Raw genomic sequence first — 18,889 nt, 5'->3', positions numbered from 1 at the left:
TCTTGGGTTTCTGTCTCTTTCTCCTTGCCTCTGTCCAAGCTCCCTGGCTTCAGGGATAAAGGGCAGGTGGCAGCCTGGGCATTAGGAGCCATCCTCTTCTGCCCATCAACTGCCCATCAACTGGAGACTGGATAAAGAAGATGTGATTTTCGTTTATAAAATGGAATACTACTCGGCCATAAAGAGCGAGAAACTAGAGACATTTATAGCTAAATGGATGCACACTGAGGCCATACTCTTGAGTGAAATAAATAGGACACACGTGTAAATACCGAATAGTTTCTCTGGTGTGAGAAATTGAAAGTGTAAATAGGGATCAAAATGTATAATAGATAATGTGAAATAGGAAGAAAAGGTCCAAAGGGGAAGGGGAAGTGGGAGGCGAAGGGGAAAGGAAAGAAGGGGAAGGAATAAATATAAGAAAAGGAAAAAAGGGAAACAAAGTTTTTCTAAATAGGGAGGGGTGGAGGGGTAGACTTGATTTTTAAACCCTGTCCACATCCTTTGCCATATAACTTTGTATTTTTTTCTACCAGGGAACAAAGTTCTGTCCATCTTAATTATTCCTGGATTCTGCACGTTCCGTTTTCCTACTTGCTAACATTTGTTTGAAACTCCTGGATTGACACTTGCAGCGGTTTTGCAGCCATTTACAGACATAGCACAGAGTAGCAAAAATATTTGAGTTCCCAGCTGAGGTTGAACAAAGCAGTGCTCTGCCTTCTTGTTTCAGCTTTCATACTGGAAACGAGTGTCCCTTTTGTTATCTATTTAGTGCTACATCCCTCCCATTTTTGTGCTTTTTATTGGTGATTTCACTGTTTAAAAGCAGTTTCCAACCACAGTAGTCAAGTGATGCCTACTTTTGTAAGTACAAGAAGACTACAATGTACTTTATAGAGAAAATAAATGTATTTAGATAAACTTTTAGTTATAGTGCTATTGACCATAGTTCAATGACAATGAATCAACGATATATATCACGTATTTAAAGAGAAATGCACATAAAACACGGTATTGATTCACTAATGAAAAAGTTCTGACCAGAAGCTCACAGGAATCTAACCTGCATTTTCTTGTTAATGGCAACTTTATAGATCATCAACTCAAAGATTGTATGCCCCACTTTTTTTGTGTGCATAACATGATAGGGGAAAATTCTATTACATATCCTTTTACAGTTTTTAAATAGATATAATAGCATACCTACACATAATTTCTTTTTCTTTCTTTCTTTCTTTCTTTTTTTGGTACTGGGGATTGAACTCGGGACCTTGTGCTTGCAAGGCAGGCACCAGAACCACTGAGCTAAATTCCCAGGCCCCTATGCATAATTTCTTAGTGGCATGCCACTTGTTTATATAAATCCATGCACTTTTAGTATATTTAACATCCACAGTAAAATTTCGATAGTTGTCAAAGACTTCGAGATTTATCACCATTACCTTGACTAAACACATACTTTTATTTTTAAGTAACTGATAAATCATAGATAGTTTTAAATTCAATATTTTCTATTCAAACACAGCAAGGTTTTGACTAGTCAGTGTTTGATGTCTTAATAAGAGTACTTGTGACTCAAAACCTTCTCTCTTGTTCTTATAAATTTTTCTCATTTTCTGACGGATTTGATAATTTTTTTTTTGAGACAGGGTCTTGCTATGTAGTCCAGGCTGACCTAGAACTCACTATGTAGCCCAGGATGGCCTTGAACTCATGGTGATCCTGCTGCTTCAGCCTCCTGAATCCTGGGATTACAGGTGTGCGCCACCATGCCTGGATTTGGTGACTTTTTTTTCAAACTTAAACTGAAATAAGCCCCACTTTTGTTTGATTGATTGTTAAAAATTGAGATGAGTTAAATTTAATTAACAAAGTTTATTTGCGCAAGAAAACATTTCTAAAACCAGGCACCATTCTGGACCATAATTGGTTCAGAATGTCCCACACCATCACCTATGCAGGTTATATCTATAGCCAAAAAAATGGAAGTGACATCAAAAACAACATGACTGGCTACAGATAGCAATTGCCTTATGGGTGCACATGTGATGAGGCATTTACTATGTACCTAGCCTAATCAATTGGCAGCCTGTAATTGGCTGAGATTCAACTGCTTGGTTTCAAGAGTACACTCCTAAATTAGATTACAACCTGTTAACACATCAAGCTGGGGTACAATCTACTATGTATAGCAGCCACTTTGGGTCAAACTTAATCACTTAATCAAGTTTGGAGACAGAGGTCAAACTTAACTGAGTATACTACTTGAGGCTATTTTTTGGGGGAGAATTGTAAATTATTTGGGTGATTTTCAAGAAAACACAGAATTATAATCATTCTCCTAATAATCCATATTTGCCTCAACAATACAAATTTAAAATTTGTTATTCTGAGTTCATGCTTATTCCCACAACTGATAACCTTCAGTTATGGTAAATCACACAGTAATTTTCTTAAAGGCATTTTAAATGGCAATTAAACATAATAAGTATAGAGCCAACAGTACCCATAATTTAATAGAGCTGTTGGAAGAGCTATGACCAAGTTGATGCATACACCTACAAAAACAACTGAATCACAACTGGTGCTGGGGTAACCGTCACTGGAAGAAGCCATCTGATACAATATGCAGTATAATTTCTGAGATGTTAAATGTGAAAAGGGGCTTAAGAATTGACGAAATGGGGCTGGGGATTTAGCTCAGTGGTTCTGTCACCTGCCTCGCAAGCACAAGGGCCCATGTTCGATCCCCAGGACTCCCCCCCGGCCAAAAACACAATTGATGAAATTCAGTGTTTGTTCAACACCTTACTTAAGATTGTCATCACAGTTGTAACCAGCCCAAGAAATTTTCCAAGTTCAGATTCCCTCCAGCTGTAGGAATCAATCTTTGTACAGTGTAACTCATTCATGGCACACTGCCTTGATAGTGAGCACACTATTTTCTATTACATATCTTAATAGGACTATGTCTCAATTGTCTTCCTACAATATATTCATTTACCCTGTCATCTACCTTGATCCTTTAATCCACTGCCAAACTACCATCAATAATGTAACCTTTTGTAATACCTAAAAAACACATCAAAGCCTTGGATAATTTGCCCTCATCTGTCTCAGTATTAAATATTTCTCCCTGCTTGATCAAAAACCATGACTACCATATTCTAGCTGGATTTCCATAAGCCAGGCACTTAATTTATTTCAGTTACATTTTAAAAAAAGACTCTGAAAGTGGCTTTTAATTCAAAATTGAAAACTATATCTTTCAGTTATCAAGTAAATGTGTAAATTGTCCAGGATCAACCGGAACATGTAAAATCTTTCTGAATGCATTTTCACGGAGTTTCTGATATAGTTTGTTGTTTTCTTTGTTTTTTGTTAAAAAAATATGGGGATAGTCCAGATTTGGCCCAAAGGCTTAGAATTTCAAGCTCTGCTTTAAGCTCTAAAATCCCTATGATGCTAGAATTAGTGATCACGCCCATTCCCAGCTCTGTGCCTTGCTATGACTGCTGCCAATTGATTACCACCACCTCCTGCCACCATCTTGGCCATCACAACACACATGATAATTTGTATTCTTGAACAAGCTGGAGAACACATATGACATTAAATTAGCAGAAAGGAGGTGAGAAGGATTTCAGCAGGTATACTAGAAATTTGGAATCTGGAGCTCTTTAAAAGTTAAAATAAATTTGCAGTCTGTAAATTAAACCAGATTGATGTTTCACCTGTTAGCTCGGTGATATTGCTTAACATTCTTGAACTTCAGTTTTCTCATACTTAAAATGGAGAGATTGTATGATCTGGATAACTTATCTTTAAGGACTGAATATCATGATGATGAGAGCACCTAGTATTCATTCAGCACTTACTGTGTTCAGGAATTTTGTTATGTGCTTTATGCATATGATCTCATTTATGCTTTAATAAAAACCTCACTATACAAATATTAATGTGAATGCCCCCACATTTACAGACAATAAACTGATGCTCAGAAAGTCTAACTATACCTAAGTGATACAGATGAGTGGTGGAAGAGACTTAGATTTGGGCCTACAAAACTACATCTCTCGGTACTTCATTGATGTCCTCTACTGTATTAGTTTCTTACTGCTACTGTAATAAATCACCACAAATTTTTGTGGTTTAAAGCAACTCAAAATTATTTTCTTACAATCTGAAAGTCAGAACTCTGAAATGGATCCCACTGTGCTATAATCAAAGTGCTGAAAGGGTGGTGGTCCTTCTGGAATGTGGATGGCAAAGTCCATTTTCTTTCCTATTCCAGCTTCTTTGAAAGCTATCTGCATTCTTTGGCCTCTGGTCCTACTCTATATCCCGAGCCAGAAAAAGCTGCCTGAGTCTTTCTCACATGGTATTACTCTGACACACTCTCTAACTCTAATTAGTTTGCCTCCATCTTCCACATTTAAGGATGCTTGTTATTATAATGGGCTCACCTGAGTAATCCAGGAACATTTCCTTTAAGGTCAACTGATTAGCAACCTCAATTCCCCCATGGCATGCAATATAACATATTCACAGATCCTGGGGATTAGGAAGTGGACATCTTTGGAGGATCAGTATTCTACCTACTGCATTCATTGATTACACAATACAGTATAATATAATGTAGCATAGTAAATATGTTTAATGAGCATTTATTGTTTTTGTTTCCTCAGCATCTTTTCATCTAAGTTGTGTTGCCTCGCTTTCATCTCTATCTCTTACAGGTATATTTTTACTGTTGCTGCTGCTAGTGCTTTTATCAGTCACACAATTCTGCCCCTTACAGACATACCAGGGGGCATAAGTGAAAATAATAATGCAACAATGTAGACCCAGTTTTGCTTCAAGGGATGTGAACATGACCAAGGCAGGTCAATCAGTCTTTCTCTGGGAACTGAGATTGAAGGGCAGCTTCCTCTTTTCCCCTGGGATTATGAGCCATAATGCTGTGACATTAACATGCTGATGGTCATTTGATGCATGCACTCCTCCCCCCAAAATATATGGAAACATCTAAGAGAATGGAGCAAACAGACAAGTAAAAGGCCAGTCACAGCCAAGAAATGGAAATTGGACCCTTTTTCTATTCAACTTTCATAATTCTCTTGGCCCTATAAGAAATTCCACACCTAGATTTCAGAGGCTACATCTGTAAGACAGTAATTTCTGCTATTTTGCTTCAGCTAGCTTCAGTGGGATTTATATCACTTAGCATAAAAAGCCATACAATAATTTTTAAAGTATTTCTTGCTTCCTGTGTGCCAATTTTGTTTTCTCCATTACATTGTAACACTTATGAAATCAGAGTTCATACTACAGTTTTGTGGACTTCCTCCTTTACAAAAGACAGAACTCTTATTTTTTTATTTATATGTCCTCCTAAATGTCATTAGATACAAATAGATACAAATAAAACAAAAGTTATATCCATGCATTTTTAATTTTGGCATTTCTTAAACTCTATTTGTAAAATCTATGTTGTCCAAGTATGAAGCTTATATAAGTTATGATCTCTTGAAAGACAGAGGTCTTAAAAATAAGCAGTATATTGCATGTGTTACAGAACTGTCAGGAGCACAAGAACAAGAGCAAAAATTGGCAGAAATTTCTCTAAATGCCACAGATATTTTACTGTTCTCAAATTAGATTGACAGAATTTTGGAAAGGGACATTTACACTGAATAATAATAAACAGTTTTAAAAGGATGCATAAAAATAGAGAAATGATAAAAATTAACTTAAAAATATCTTTTCATTCTTTCAGTGCATTTTTACAAATCCTCCCTCTGTGTGTGTGTGTGTGTGTATGTGTGTGCGTGCAGCACAAATCTAATGGCAGCCAAGAGCTAACAACAATGACTTCTGTACAAAGAGAATGAATGCACTGACCAACTGGATGCACAGTACAGTAGTATTATATCTTTTCATCAGCCTTACATAACAAAGAAAACATTTGATTCTTTCAAAAACTGTTTTCAAGCTAATTAGTACATTTAAACAAGTCCAATTTCCTTGAGTGGCTTTTTGATGCCTAGATTCCGAGTGTGACATGCCAGGGACAGGTGTAGGTGTTTTACATCCACTAGCCAATGTAATTCTCCAACAGTCCTATGAAAGGTGTTTGTACTAGGCAGAATTCTAGAGCTGCTCAACCCTAAAAGCCTCTTATCCCCCGATTTTACAATGAAACTCTAATCTAGGTACTTCTCTGTAGGGATTTTGCAGATGTAATTAAAATCACACATTTTAGGGGTGGGGATTTAGCTCAGTGGTTCTACCGCCTGCGGCGCAAGCACAAGGACCCGAGTTCGATCCCCGATACAAAAAAAAACAAAAAAAACCCCCCAATCATACATCTTTACATTGAGAAGTTATTCTGGATTGTTTAGATATCCCTAGTCTAACCATCTGAACCCTTAAAAGCAGTGATGTGGGCCGGGGATTTAGCTCCGTGGTGCTGTGCCTGCCTGGCAAGCACAAAGTCCTGAGTTTGATCATCAGTACAAAACAAAATCAGAGAGATGTGGCAAAAGAAGGCAGACAGAAATAATACAGAAGGGAAGATCAGAAAGCCAGTGGAAGATGTACTCTGTCATTATTGCCTTTGAAGACGGAGGTACGGAGGACAGCTGAAGGAATGTGGATGGTTTCTAGAAGCTGAAAATTTGCATTTAAAACAGCAAGGAAGGGCCGAGGATTTAGCTCAGTGGTTCGGACGCCTGCCTCGCAAGCTCAAGGACCCGAGTTCGATCCCCGGTACCAAAAAAAAAAAAAAAAAAAAGAAAGAAAACCAGCGAGGAACGGCAAAGAATTCAGTTCTGCTAACAACTTGAGTGAGTCTGAAAATAGAAACCCCCTCCCTGGCCCCCACGCCCCGATCCTCAGTAAGGGGGATCATTTTGTCACTACCTCACCATTGCAGCTCTAGCGACTAAAGACATGATCACGAAATTTAACCACAGACCTTGATTAGATTCAAGTTTTGAGCGGGACAGATAATTTTCAAGAATATTGTTGAAAAGAATGGGGAAATTTTAATTTACTCTAATGAGATAATTGTATTTTATCAGTGTTAAGTGTCCTGATTTGTGCCTATTTAGTAGCATTTCTTTCTTAGAGGATAGGATATGTGCTCAAGTATTAAAAGATGAAAATTCCTAATTAGTATGTATGTAGGCAGTAAAAAAAGAAATGTGCAAAACCTTTTTGAATATTGATTAAGGGCATAGGATTGTTTATTGAACTCTTTTTGCAACTTTCCTGAAAGGATTTTCAGATTTTTTAAAATACAAAGTTGGCAGTGAAAAAAATCACTCTATTCTGTGTAGAACGCAGTTGAGGTAAGAGAGAAGAGGGCTGAGAAGGTATTGCTGTAGTCAAGTTCAAGATTGGAGTAGGATGGTGCCAGCGGAGACAAGGCATCTTCCTTCCCCTTTTTCCCCCACACATAGCTAGGCCAGTGAAGTAAATCCCAGTGACAACAGCTCTTCATATAACCAAAGCTCTCACAGGCATCTCGCAGTAAGGAATCCCCAGTAGCAGTTGTGGTTGACCAGTTGTTTTCAAACTTGCTCAATGGATCAATCCCTCGCGCTGTCACAAATTTGCGCTTGCGCGGAGTCCTGGTCTCCGGATTGAAAGCGCCACCGCTACAGTTTAAAATGGGGGAGGCAGCGTCCTAAATTTAACTATTCCTTCCCCTTCACAAAGTATCTTCTAAGTGTTCTGCCTTTTCTCCTACATTACTCTCACTGATACTGAGTATCGCCATAGAATTGATGTGTAATTGAGACAAAAGCTGAGTTACATAAAGATATTTGTATCTCTTCTCCCCCTCACGTCTGCCACGTGCGCGGGGCCACCAGGGGCCGGAAGTGGAAGTGGAGACGGAAGCGGAAGCATTGTCTAGGTGGGGAATCCGTGAGCGAATCTGGAGTAGTGCTATGGATGGGCCCGGACTTAGGGAGCCGATGCTGGATGCTAAATCCGAGGTAAGTCTCTGCAGAGAAGAAAAAGGGGCAGCGGGGGTCTCGCTCTTGAAAAGTCCTTCCCTAAATTGTGCTTTCTGCTTCCGTTTCAGGTCACCAACCAGGTGAGTAAGAGGCTGCCCGCCCTGTCCCCAGCCGGCTGCCACTGGCCTAGGGCGGGCGGCAGCACCGGCCCGCCTCCCGCAGCTGGAGGACGGTGCCATCGTGAGCCTTGCCCAGTTTTTCCATTTCATCACTTGTATCCACAATCCCGTGACTTTCTGCCCTGCTCCCTGTATTGCTGCTAATCCTTTACACCCGAGATGTGGCCACTGCCTCTGTAATTTTAGCTCCGCCACCTACCCGAGCCCCGAGTGTACAGACTACTGTTTTTCCTTACTTAAGTAACCTTTATTCGAAGGTGAGAATGGATTATTTTTGAATGTGGTGGAAATATAAGAATTTAACAAAATTTACAGAGATAATACTGGAAATTTTTCTTGCTCTTTTAAGAGTTGAAGATGGAATATACCTTTGTAACCTTTCAGAGTACTACTTTTTATGCTAGGAATAAGAATTTCACTTTGTAAAGTATATCTTAGTCTCCTTTCTTGTTTCAAGTGTTTTTGCAGCTATTTTTAGGTAAGTAGTTTAAAGTCCTCTTTTAATAAGAGTCCTAAAGCTAGAATATTTTAGGCCAGGAGTTATGGAAGTTCATACAAAATATAAAAAAGTGCTGAGTTGAATAATGAGAATACAAAGGTTGAGAAGGGTGCTCATTGACTGCTGTCTCCAAACTCATCTAGCTGCTGCTTTGAGGATTCTGGGAGGTAGGGGAACAGAGAGAGGGGGGGAGGGGGGAGGGAGAGAGGGAGAGAGAGAGAGAGATCAGCCACTTTGCCCAGAGTTACATGAGTTAGTGCATAAATCGTCTGTTTACTTACCGGGGACAATCACAAAATATAGTGAATATGTAAATTTTTAAAATTTGTTACAGTAAAAGACATATTGCCATTTATCCTCCTCAGAATACTTCTTGTTTAGAATACACTTACCTCATCTTTCTTGCCATTTTCTGAAGCAGTTCTGGATGACCTCTTTCCTGTCTTTAATTGTGCTGTCGTGGGTGCCTTGATGTCCAGAATCAATTCATAGTGTTTTCCTTGCATGGTCATGCTGATTTTTTGGGAAAAGCCAAAAATTGCATGCTGCCAAATCTGGTAAATAAAGTGGATGAGGACACACCAGAATGTTTTTATTTGACAGAATTGCTGCAGTTGTTTTGAATTGTTTTTTTTTGTAGTTCAAACACAGAGTTGGAATATATTATTTTAAACAAGATTACACAACATTAAGAAATAAATTATAACCTATCTTCCAATAAATGTAACAAAAGATGTTTTAAACTTTAATGGAGAAAATTATAAAAAGCAATAGACTTCTAGTTTCTGGTCCAACATGTCAGGTGCTTGGAAGTTACTGCTTTGTCCTAACAAGAACTGAACAAACTGAAAAAATCAGCAATTTTTAGAACTGTTAGAAAACAAGATCACAGGGCAACATTAATTTGGTAGCAAAATGTATCTGTCAATCCGCAAGTATTTTTTAAGTGCCTGCTGTGTACCAGACACCTCCTTAAGCTTTGGAGATAGACACAATCTTGTATTCACAGTCTTGTTTTAGAAGAGCTGCATTTATCCAATCCTGTTTTATGCCGTGGCAGCCCTTAACAGTCACAGAGGGCCAGGGATTTAGCTCAGTGGTTCCAGTGCCTGCCTCGAAAGTGCAAGTTCCTGAGTTTGATCCCTGGTACCAAAACAAAACAAAACAAAACAAATCAGTCACAGAAACTGAAAAATATTGAGGTAGCCAGTAGTGAATAAACATGTAATCTTTAGTGTCAGACTTTGGCTTTTATTCTCATTCCAGAAATGTGTAAACTTGTGCACATTACCTTAACTCTCTGACACTGGGATTTGTCATCTGCAAAATGGAAATAATAACCTATAATGTGATGATGATTCAAGCAGGCATTTAATGCATGTAAACTTCATAACATATCACCTGACATGCATTTATCATGAAGACTGATGAAATCTAAAACCACCTTATGCTAATGTGAAGTTTGAGCTTGAGGTCCATGGTGAGGAATGAAACTGGAATGGTTCCTACATGTTCCTCAACCAACTATGAAGATCACTTACCCATCTTCCATTCCAGGACTTAAGGCACATGGAATGGGGAAAGGCATGTGGAACAGGAAGGTGAGGTAAAAGATACTCTAAAGCATTTGGAGTCCTCTCAAGTGCCAGAGCAAAATTTAAGCTTGTTAAAAAACAGAACTGTTGGGCCAGGGATTTAGCTCAGTGGTTCTGGTGCCTGCCTCGAAAGTGCAAGGTCCTGAATTTGATCCCCAGTACCAAAAAAAACAAAACCAGAAAACAGAACTGTCACACCTTCTACTTCCATTATATAGCTGACTATAGTCAGATACTTTATATATATATATATATATATATATATACACACACATATATATATAGGCAGATATATAATAATATGTATATGTAGATATATATATGTGGAGATATTTTACTATGACATTATGGAATTAAAAGTCAAATGGAAGAGCAGTAAAGTTGAATATCTGTATTCAAGGCAATGGTATTACTAATGTTTTGTTTTATACTGTTTTATTAAAGCTTATAGATTTTCAGTGGAAACTGGGTATGGCTGTGAGCTCGGACAGTTGCAGATCTCTTAAATATCCTTACGTTGCAGTGGTGCTAAAAGTGGCAGATCATTCAGGTCAAGTAAAGAACAAATCTTTTGAAATGACAATTCCACAGTTTCAGGTTTGTAGATTAATTGAATTTTAGTACATTTTTCTATAATTGTTTTTTAGAAAACTATAAAAATCTTTTAAAGGGAAAGTTTTTATTGTTTTTACTTGCAAGTTGATATGTTTTATATATGTTTGTACACAAAATATTTAAATTTGTTTTATTTTCAATAAAATATGAATTTGTATACTGTTCTGTTTGATTGCTTTAACATTTCTCTATGAGGATATTTTCATTTCCTCTGGCAGGGTATTTGCATTGAACTTACTGTTTTTCCTTTAGGCTTTGTAATCCACAATGATAAGCTAAATGAATCTTTTCTTTCAATAGTGTTGATCCTGTTTTCTGAGTAATGTTTACAAAATGCAGATCAGATCTTGTTGTCTGGTTTTATTAGCTAGAGATTTAAATAACTCAGTAGTTTATATTTAGAGTTATGTTGTTCATACTATCATTTTACCACTTTTTTGTAACTAAGGGAATAAATCAGATTTTCTTTTGAATGTACACCCCAGAAGATGTTTTGTTATTAACAAATTTAACTGGTCTGTACAGTTGTGTTTTTGTTAGTTCTAAACCCTTCAGTTTATAAGTAGATAGGAATTCTTATGTCAGTACTCAAAGAGAAGTTGGATGCTCTGATAAATGCAAACATCATGAATAAAATAAAAATAAAAAGTGAAATAGTTTGTAAAACTAACTAAAAACATGGCATCCTAGGCTTTTTTTAAAAAAAGCCTCATATATCACTATATGGTAATATTTGAATGCTACTTTTAAAAACTGCATTTTAAGAGATTTCTTTCCTTTTGATTTATTTTAAAACATCTTGGCTTTAAAACAAAAATAATAGTAAAAAATAACATTATTAATGTTGATTAGTGTTTGGAAGAAAATAATACTTGGGGGAAAAGGAATAAATATAGTATATAGTTTTTGGGTTTTTTTTGGTACTGGGGATCGAACTCGGGTCCTTGCACTTGCGCAGCAGAAATATAGTATACTGTGATATGTAAGTGGCCTTCAACTGAATATAAAGACCAAATCAGTTTGAAAAGAGAATTTAGGTTTCGGTCCTTTTTTGTAATTTACAACTGCAGGTCTACTTCTTACCTTTCTGTGCAACATTCATGCTAATTTCCACGTCTAGAAAAAGTTTTTTCTCATAGGAAAAAATATAAATAGGCAATCTTTTTCCCCAGCCTTATTGAGGTATAATTGACAAAATTCTGTATTTTCAAAGTGTACAATGAGATGATTAGATAAAAGTATGTGTTGTGTAATGATTACAACAAATGAACACATCTGTTTTCACACATTTTGTGTGTGGTGGGGTAAGGACATTTAAAATCTTTCAGCAATTTCAAATAAACAGTATACTTAATTATTGTCATACTGTACTTTAGAGTGTCAGAACTTTTATAACTGAAAGTTTGTACCTTTTGACCAACATTTCCCCATTTTCTCCATTCCCAGTCCCTGACAGTCACCATTCTACTCTTTTGTTGCCTCTTTTTTGTTTTGTGTTGTTTTTTTCTTAAAGTGCTGGGGATTGAATCCAGAGCCTTTGCATTGAGCTATATCCCACCCCATTTTTTAAAATTTTGAGTCAGGGTCTCGCTAAGTTACTAAGTTGCCCAGGATTAGCTCAAATTTGCTATCTGCCTGTCTCAGCCTCCCAGAGTGCTAAAGTTACAGGTGTGTGCCAACACACTCAACTTCTGGTGTGATGTTAAAAAGGAATTTTCTCATGTGCTTGAAAAGGTTTTCTCATGAGCTAATTACCTGTTCTCCAGTTTATATATATAATATATATATAATATACATATTATATATACTATATATATTATAATATATATTATATGTATATTATATGTATATTATAATATATATAATATACATATAATATGTATATTATAATATATATATAATATATATATATTTTTTGGTACTAGGGATCGAACTCAGATCCTTCCGCTTGCACAGCAGGTGGCGAAACCACTGAGCTAAATCCCCAGCCCAGTAATATATATTTTAAAAATATTTTTATTGAAAGTACCAAATAGCACCTCTTAGTTTCTCATAGCAACTTTTAGTAGTAGAGAGTATAGCATGAAAACAATATGTTACCTGGTCAATATAATTAAAGAACTACTTTATCCTCTAAAAGAAAAATTAATATTTTTTCCCTTCTCTCTCCAGAATTTCTACAGACAGTTCAAGGAAATTGCTGCTGTTATTGAAACTGTGTGAAAACTGATTACTTGTTTTGATAAATTGTTATCATCATTTTGAAACAATGGACTTCACCTTGTATAAAAGATAAGCAGGAATTAGTGGTGATTGATGCACAACTTTGTGAATGTAGAAGTGACTGAATTGCACAACTTTAAAGGGTAGATTTTGTATGTGAATTATGTCCTAATAAAAAAGATCAGATGATACTGAAGACAGTTCAGTGTTATGTATTTAATAGAACAATAGTTTGAAAACTTACTGGTAATGGAACCCACTTTTAAACAATTTTATACAGTCCTATAAATATATATGTCAGAAAAATAGTGTTTGAAAGTCACTACAAATTTAATCTTAACATTCACGTATAAAGCAATGGACAATATCCTGACACGTTAAAAGAGTTCATCAGTGAATTCTAACATTTATTACAATGTTGTAACCCAAACCAGAAGTTGTAATTAAAACTGTTAAAATTCTTGAATTATAATGATTAGGGAATATCTAAATTTTATTGGTAATGGATTTATATATAATTTCTTATGCTGGAATGCAAACTGATTCTTTTAAAAAGTGGATTAGAGCATTGTTTTGGAGGTCTGTGATAGTTGATTCTGTCAGTTTGAGTAAGTAATGAGTAACTAAATTGGCTCAGCATAGTTCTGAATATGGAAGACTCACCTTAGGATTATCGCCAGAATGCTATAAAGGGGAAATGAAGAAGGAAGGATTGCTTCTGTTTTCTTCAGAGAAGCTCCAGTTTTTGCCTTCACCTTGGATGTCATTTCCTGGCTTCCAGCACAGACTCTTCAGCTTCCAGCACTGACCCTTCAGCCTTCTGGCACAGAACCTTCAGCCTCCTGGTGCAGACTCGCACCAGATATTACACAAACCTCCAGGCCTTCAACTGGGTCCTTTGGCTCCCCAGTACACAGACTGAGCTTTTGCGCTCTCCCGCACCTGACTGTCTGGACGGCTGTTGTAAGCCAATCCTGTAAATTCTTACATATTTGTATATCTTGTATAGTATCTGTTTTTCTAGTAAGCACTGACTGATACATGATCTTTAAGATCAATCTCAGTTTTGGTGATTTATTAGTAGAGCATATAGTCATGCTTATGGCCATGAGTATGATTTATTAGTGAAAGAATACAAATATACTAATATAATAAGAGGGTAGATCTCATGTTAAGTGTTCTTAACACAATTAAAACAGACACCAGTACTACTGTACCTCCCAGATATATAATATCCCAGTCTTCCTCCGGCTAGGCCACCAGCACTTACCTAGTCTCTGCAATCAGATGCATCAGCCCAGACTTCAGATCACAAGCTGCTGACATGAACAATGATTTAGTACCAGAGGAAAAGGAAGGTTTCACAATTTTCATATTATTTTGCTAAACACCAAAATTACACTAATACTTTTAAATTAGAAATATTCAAAGTCTAAGCAATTACAAATACAGTCTGGAGGTCTGGGGGCATAGCTCAGTGGTATACATGAGACCCGGCGTTCAGTCCCAGCATTGCAAAAACAAAACAAGATGCCAGTAGAACTAAATATCTAACATATTTAAAATACAAAAAAAAAAAAACGGGCTGGGGATTTAGCTCAGTGGTTTCGCCGCCTGCTGTGCAAGCACAAGGACCCAAGTTTGATCCCCGGTACCAAAAACAAAACAAAAAAGAAAAAAATACAAAAATGTATAATCTATTAAACACTAAATAAAGGATACATTTATACAAATATAAATATTGTAAATATGTTGTAAGTAAATCATTTGCAGACATAATTAACACAACAAAATATCTTAAAAATCCACAGGCTATATGAAATGAAAATTACTCACAAATTGAATGTGAAATATTTAATTTTTTACGCTTGATCTTAGCCAAAAGGCTGAGAAGCAATAATATTTAACTTTTTAAAAAGGGCCTTAAGAAATAAAATGTGTCAATGATACCATTATTGTATTATCATATTTTTACAGAAAAATTTTCTGCTATTTCAAATTGGTTCCATTTCCTACTTACTAGTTGACCAAATGGTAAAGAGATATTTGTGATTCTTTACCTTCAAATGATATCCTCTTGATTAATTACTTTAAGTTTTTTTCTCCTTATTCAAAACTTTTCATTTTATTTTATTACTTTAACAGCTTATTTTTAACTTGGTTGTTCTGTTCCATTTATGTAATTGAATATTTTGAGACAGAATTATGTGAGCCACTTTTAGAATGGTTATTTGCTCCAAAAGTCTATGAACTTCAGTGAGAATTGTTTTTGTAATAGAAACATTATCAATTGTCATTTTCTTTCTCCTCCTGAATATCATGGTGGTTTGGAAAACAGTTTTTACATTTTTCAAAAAGTGTCTCATCATAAGTTGAATAATTATGGTGTCAGTCTTGATCTCAAGACAAATCATTCATATTTAAATTTTTTTTAAGATAAAAATTATCAGCCACTTACGGACCATCTCCTGGACTGGTCTTTCTATCCACAAAGAGCCCCGTGGCTTCATTCAGCTGTTTTCTGTTAGGCAGTTTTCACAAGTTACGCTGTGGTTTCAGTCAAGCAATTACAAATACAGTCTTTCAGTGACTTAAAACAAGAAAATATCTAATTCATGTTAAGCGTCTCTCTTTAGTCAATTCTGCCTGTTTCATGTTATTCCAGGAGCAGCTGCTATCAGAGAAGTGCAAGTTTTGTGGCATATGAGAAAGAGGGGTGGTAAATCTACTCTGTGGCTCTTACAGCTCATGTTAGGAAGTAGCAGAAATCACTTATACACCACTAGACAGGAAATCATATTTCTGTGCTCAGTGACAATGGGGCAGGAAAGTATCCCTTCTGCAGGGAGGGGAAAATATTTTTTAACAGTTACACAGCTTACTCTGTTATGGTTTGGGTCTAGATGTCCCCCCAAAGCCTCAGGTGGTCATAGGTGGCTTTTTCACAGGTGGCTGAATCTAGAGTGTGATGCTGGGGTTAAGGGTGTGTGATTACTAAAACAGAGTACTGATTGGTTTGGCACCGCCCTAATACTAGTAGTCTGGATCAGATAAAGAGGGCAGAAAGATGCCATTCAGGTTCTCTTGCTGCTTTTGCTACCATGTGGGTGCCCCTCTGCCATGTGCCAGTCTGCCTTGGAATGAGCCGATTATGGACTGAAACCTCTACAAACTGTGAGCTGAAATAAACTTTTCCTCTTTTAACTTTGGGTGTTGGGTATTTTGTCTCAGCAATGAGAGAAAAGTAAGACACTCCACATCTCTTCTGCAGACAACTTCAGAGCTGCTGTGCAGTTCTCCTGGTCTTCAGAACTTTTTGCCTCCTTTACCTCTCCTATTTCAGATTTCAGGATTATGATTTATGGATAGCTCCTCTGCTTTGCTCGGCTTAGGCCCTCTCTTTCTTCATCAGTCAAAGTTAGTCCTTTTTGGAGTTGGGGAATGAGACAGGGTCTCACTATGAAGCTGAGGCTGGCCTTCAATTCATGATCCTCCTACCTCATCCTCCCAAGTGCTGGATTACAGCATGTACCACCACAACTGGCCCACTTTTTGGATGCAATCATTAGAGATAAATCATAAAGAGGGGCTAGGAACTTTATGAAAAAGATTACAGAAAAAGAAAGAAAGAAAGGGAGATGAAAGAAAAGGAATTGCAAGGAGAACCAAGACCTAGTTCTGGTAAGTAAATATCTGAAATAATAGTATCACTACAGAGCATCTATACATTAGAACTTTGAAATATTAAAGTAAACTGCAATCCTTCTACCCCAAATGTTTTGAGATCATTAGATGCAAGGACACAGACCTCTGTTGAATTCATTCTCACAGGTCTAATGCAGAAGCAGTTACATCCAAATTTTCCAGGCGGTAGTGACAAGAGCTCTAGAAGTACCTCTTGTGATTTCTACCTATAGTTAACAGTGTTTCTCAACTAACCTGTAGTGTATGAAATTAGCAGCAGCAGACTAATGGTGTCTTCCTGAGACATATGGCAGCAGTATTTTGGGCATTGTTGCTGCTCCTATAACTTTCAACCCTGACTCTTTTTCTTTTACAACTTGTGAGCTATCCAGTAGCTAGCTATTCATAGACTCCTTTTCTGTTTAAATTGGCAAGTTTATTTTTGTTGCCTGTACCTTAGCACCCTGTCTGATACAGGAACTGAGGCCTCATGGTGTCTTGTCCATAATTTAATGGAAAATGAACAATGTCCCGAGAATAGGAGGATAAGCAATGTTCCACTGGGATCTTTCAGAGGGTGAGGAAGGCTTTGAGTTGCTGCTTAAGAGATGGGAAACAGTCAGTGGATGTGTGCAGGACAGAGAAGCTGCATTAAAGGCCCTGCTAAGACTGGCAGTCATGAAGAAACTGCCTAATTATGCATCCCCTAAAAATTGTAATGTTATCTCTTACAACGTGAATCAGTTTCTAAAATGGAAATTCCAGGAGTTAAAAACTTGAAATCATCAGCAAAGTAAAATCAGCATCTCAAAAATCAATGAATTTGGCAATGGTCATAAGAGTGGATGAGGAGCCCGCTGCCGACAGGCAGGTCTGTGCACGCCCTACCGAGGTCCTGAGTCGCACAGAACACACCGAATCAGCCTGCTGCAGACAGGCAGGTCTGCCCACGCCCTACCGAGGTCCCCAGTCTCGAAGAATACGCCGAATCAGCCCGCTGCACACAGGAAGGTCTGTGCACGCCCTACCGAGGTCCTGAGTCACGCGGAAGACACCGAATCACCCGCTGCAGACAGGCAGCCACCTGGTTCCACACTACAAAGATGCAGCGGACACCAGACCACCAGACCAAGGTACTGAGTCTCGCTGTTCCCTGCCCAGAGGTAGGGGCTTCTGAGCCACCATCCCACTGCTCCTGGTCCAGAGGAAGGGACTTCCCGGTCACCATCCCTCCCGCTGCTCCCAGCCCAGAGGAAAGGGCTTTTGGGCCACCTTCTGTCCCACTGCTCCTGGCCCAGAGGAAGGGGCTTCTGAGCCACCATCCCACTGCTCTTGGTCCAGAGGAAGGGGTTTCCCGGCCACCATCCCTCTGGCTACTCCTAGCCCACAGGAAAGGGCTTTTGGGTCACCATCCCTACCACAGCTCCCGGCCCCTGTCCCACCTCACCCAGCTCAGAGGAGGTAATCCGTGCAGGTGCTAACAGCCCCCCGCCCCAGTCGAAATGAGAAAACATGTAAATAAGTCTCAAAACCAGACTTCCAGATCACCTACAGCAACCACAAAGGGAAATGAGATGGACCATTCTGATACTCAACCACCTGGACCCACTGAACTGGCAACAAAAGGGGATCTGGAAAAAAATGAAATCAGAAATAATTTCTCAGATAACAGGAGAAATTGTGCCCCTAGTGCAAGACATGATTAATAAATCTAGAGAGGAGCTGAGGAACATGATGGAATCCCAACATAAGAAACAAATGGAATCCATAAAACAGATGCAAATAGAATTCCAGAACATGAAAAACTCCACTGAAAGTCTACACAGCAGAATGAGCCAATGTGAGGACAGAATTTCAAATATAGAAGATAAGATTGCAATTAGTGACCAGGAAAAGAAAAATTGTTTCAAAATTATAAGGGAACATGAGAAATCAATCCAGCAGCTGCTAGATGATGCAAAGAAGAATAACATATGACTGATTGGGCTCAATGAAGAAACAGGAGAGAGTGCAGATGACATAAAAAATCTCTTCACAGAAATAATGGCAGAAAACTTCCCAAGCAGGGGAAAACAGCTTGACATACAAATAAGTGAGGCATATAGGACTCCAAATAGCCTTGAT

At 37.8% G+C, this 18,889-nt stretch overlaps 1 protein-coding gene and 1 long non-coding RNA gene across 3 annotated transcripts; one reads left to right on the top strand and one right to left on the bottom strand.

Moving 5' to 3' along the window:
• Positions 1 to 7,904: 7,904 nt before the first annotated feature.
• Commd6 (COMM domain containing 6) lies at positions 7,905 to 13,281 on the top strand. Of its 2 annotated transcripts, XM_087192897.1 has the most exons (4): positions 7,925 to 8,009; positions 8,099 to 8,110; positions 10,688 to 10,840; positions 13,031 to 13,281. In XM_087192897.1, exons 1-4 carry the CDS (start codon positions 7,962 to 7,964, stop codon positions 13,079 to 13,081), a joined length of 264 nt encoding a protein of 87 aa, XP_087049023.1. In that variant the 5' UTR covers positions 7,925 to 7,961; the 3' UTR covers positions 13,082 to 13,281. The 2 variants fall into 2 exon arrangements, with proteins under 2 accessions (XP_087049024.1, XP_087049023.1); XM_087192898.1 differs by lacking the exon at positions 8,099 to 8,110 and having other exon boundaries at positions 7,905 to 8,009.
• On the bottom strand, positions 8,005 to 18,661 carry LOC147823502 (uncharacterized). The gene is made up of 3 exons (XR_015443705.1): positions 14,352 to 18,661; positions 9,041 to 9,791; positions 8,005 to 8,808 (listed from the first exon to the last, which is right to left on the bottom strand). It is a non-coding gene; the product is annotated as an uncharacterized LOC147823502 (long non-coding RNA).
• Between the last annotated feature and the right edge of the window lie 228 nt (positions 18,662 to 18,889).

The sequence above is a fragment of the Heterocephalus glaber genome, unplaced genomic scaffold (assembly GCF_053883595.1).
Source record: "Heterocephalus glaber isolate CG9 unplaced genomic scaffold, H.glaber_assembly_v1.0 deba00001577, whole genome shotgun sequence".
NCBI classification, from domain to species: Eukaryota; Metazoa; Chordata; class Mammalia; order Rodentia; family Bathyergidae; genus Heterocephalus; species Heterocephalus glaber.
Note: the sequence above shows the minus strand (reverse complement) of the source record. Positions and strands in the feature narration are given on the sequence as shown.

What these genes read in the sequence shown, in the direction of transcription:
- Commd6 (XM_087192897.1), top strand. Translation starts at nt 7,962, where the DNA reads ATGGATGGGCCCGGACTTAGGGAGCCGATGCTGGATGCTAAATCCGAG. An exon ending in TGACAATTCCACAGTTTCAG is followed by an intron (nt 10,841 to 13,030) that starts GTTTGTAGATTA and finishes TTCTCTCTCCAG; the next exon opens with AATTTCTACAGACAGTTCAA.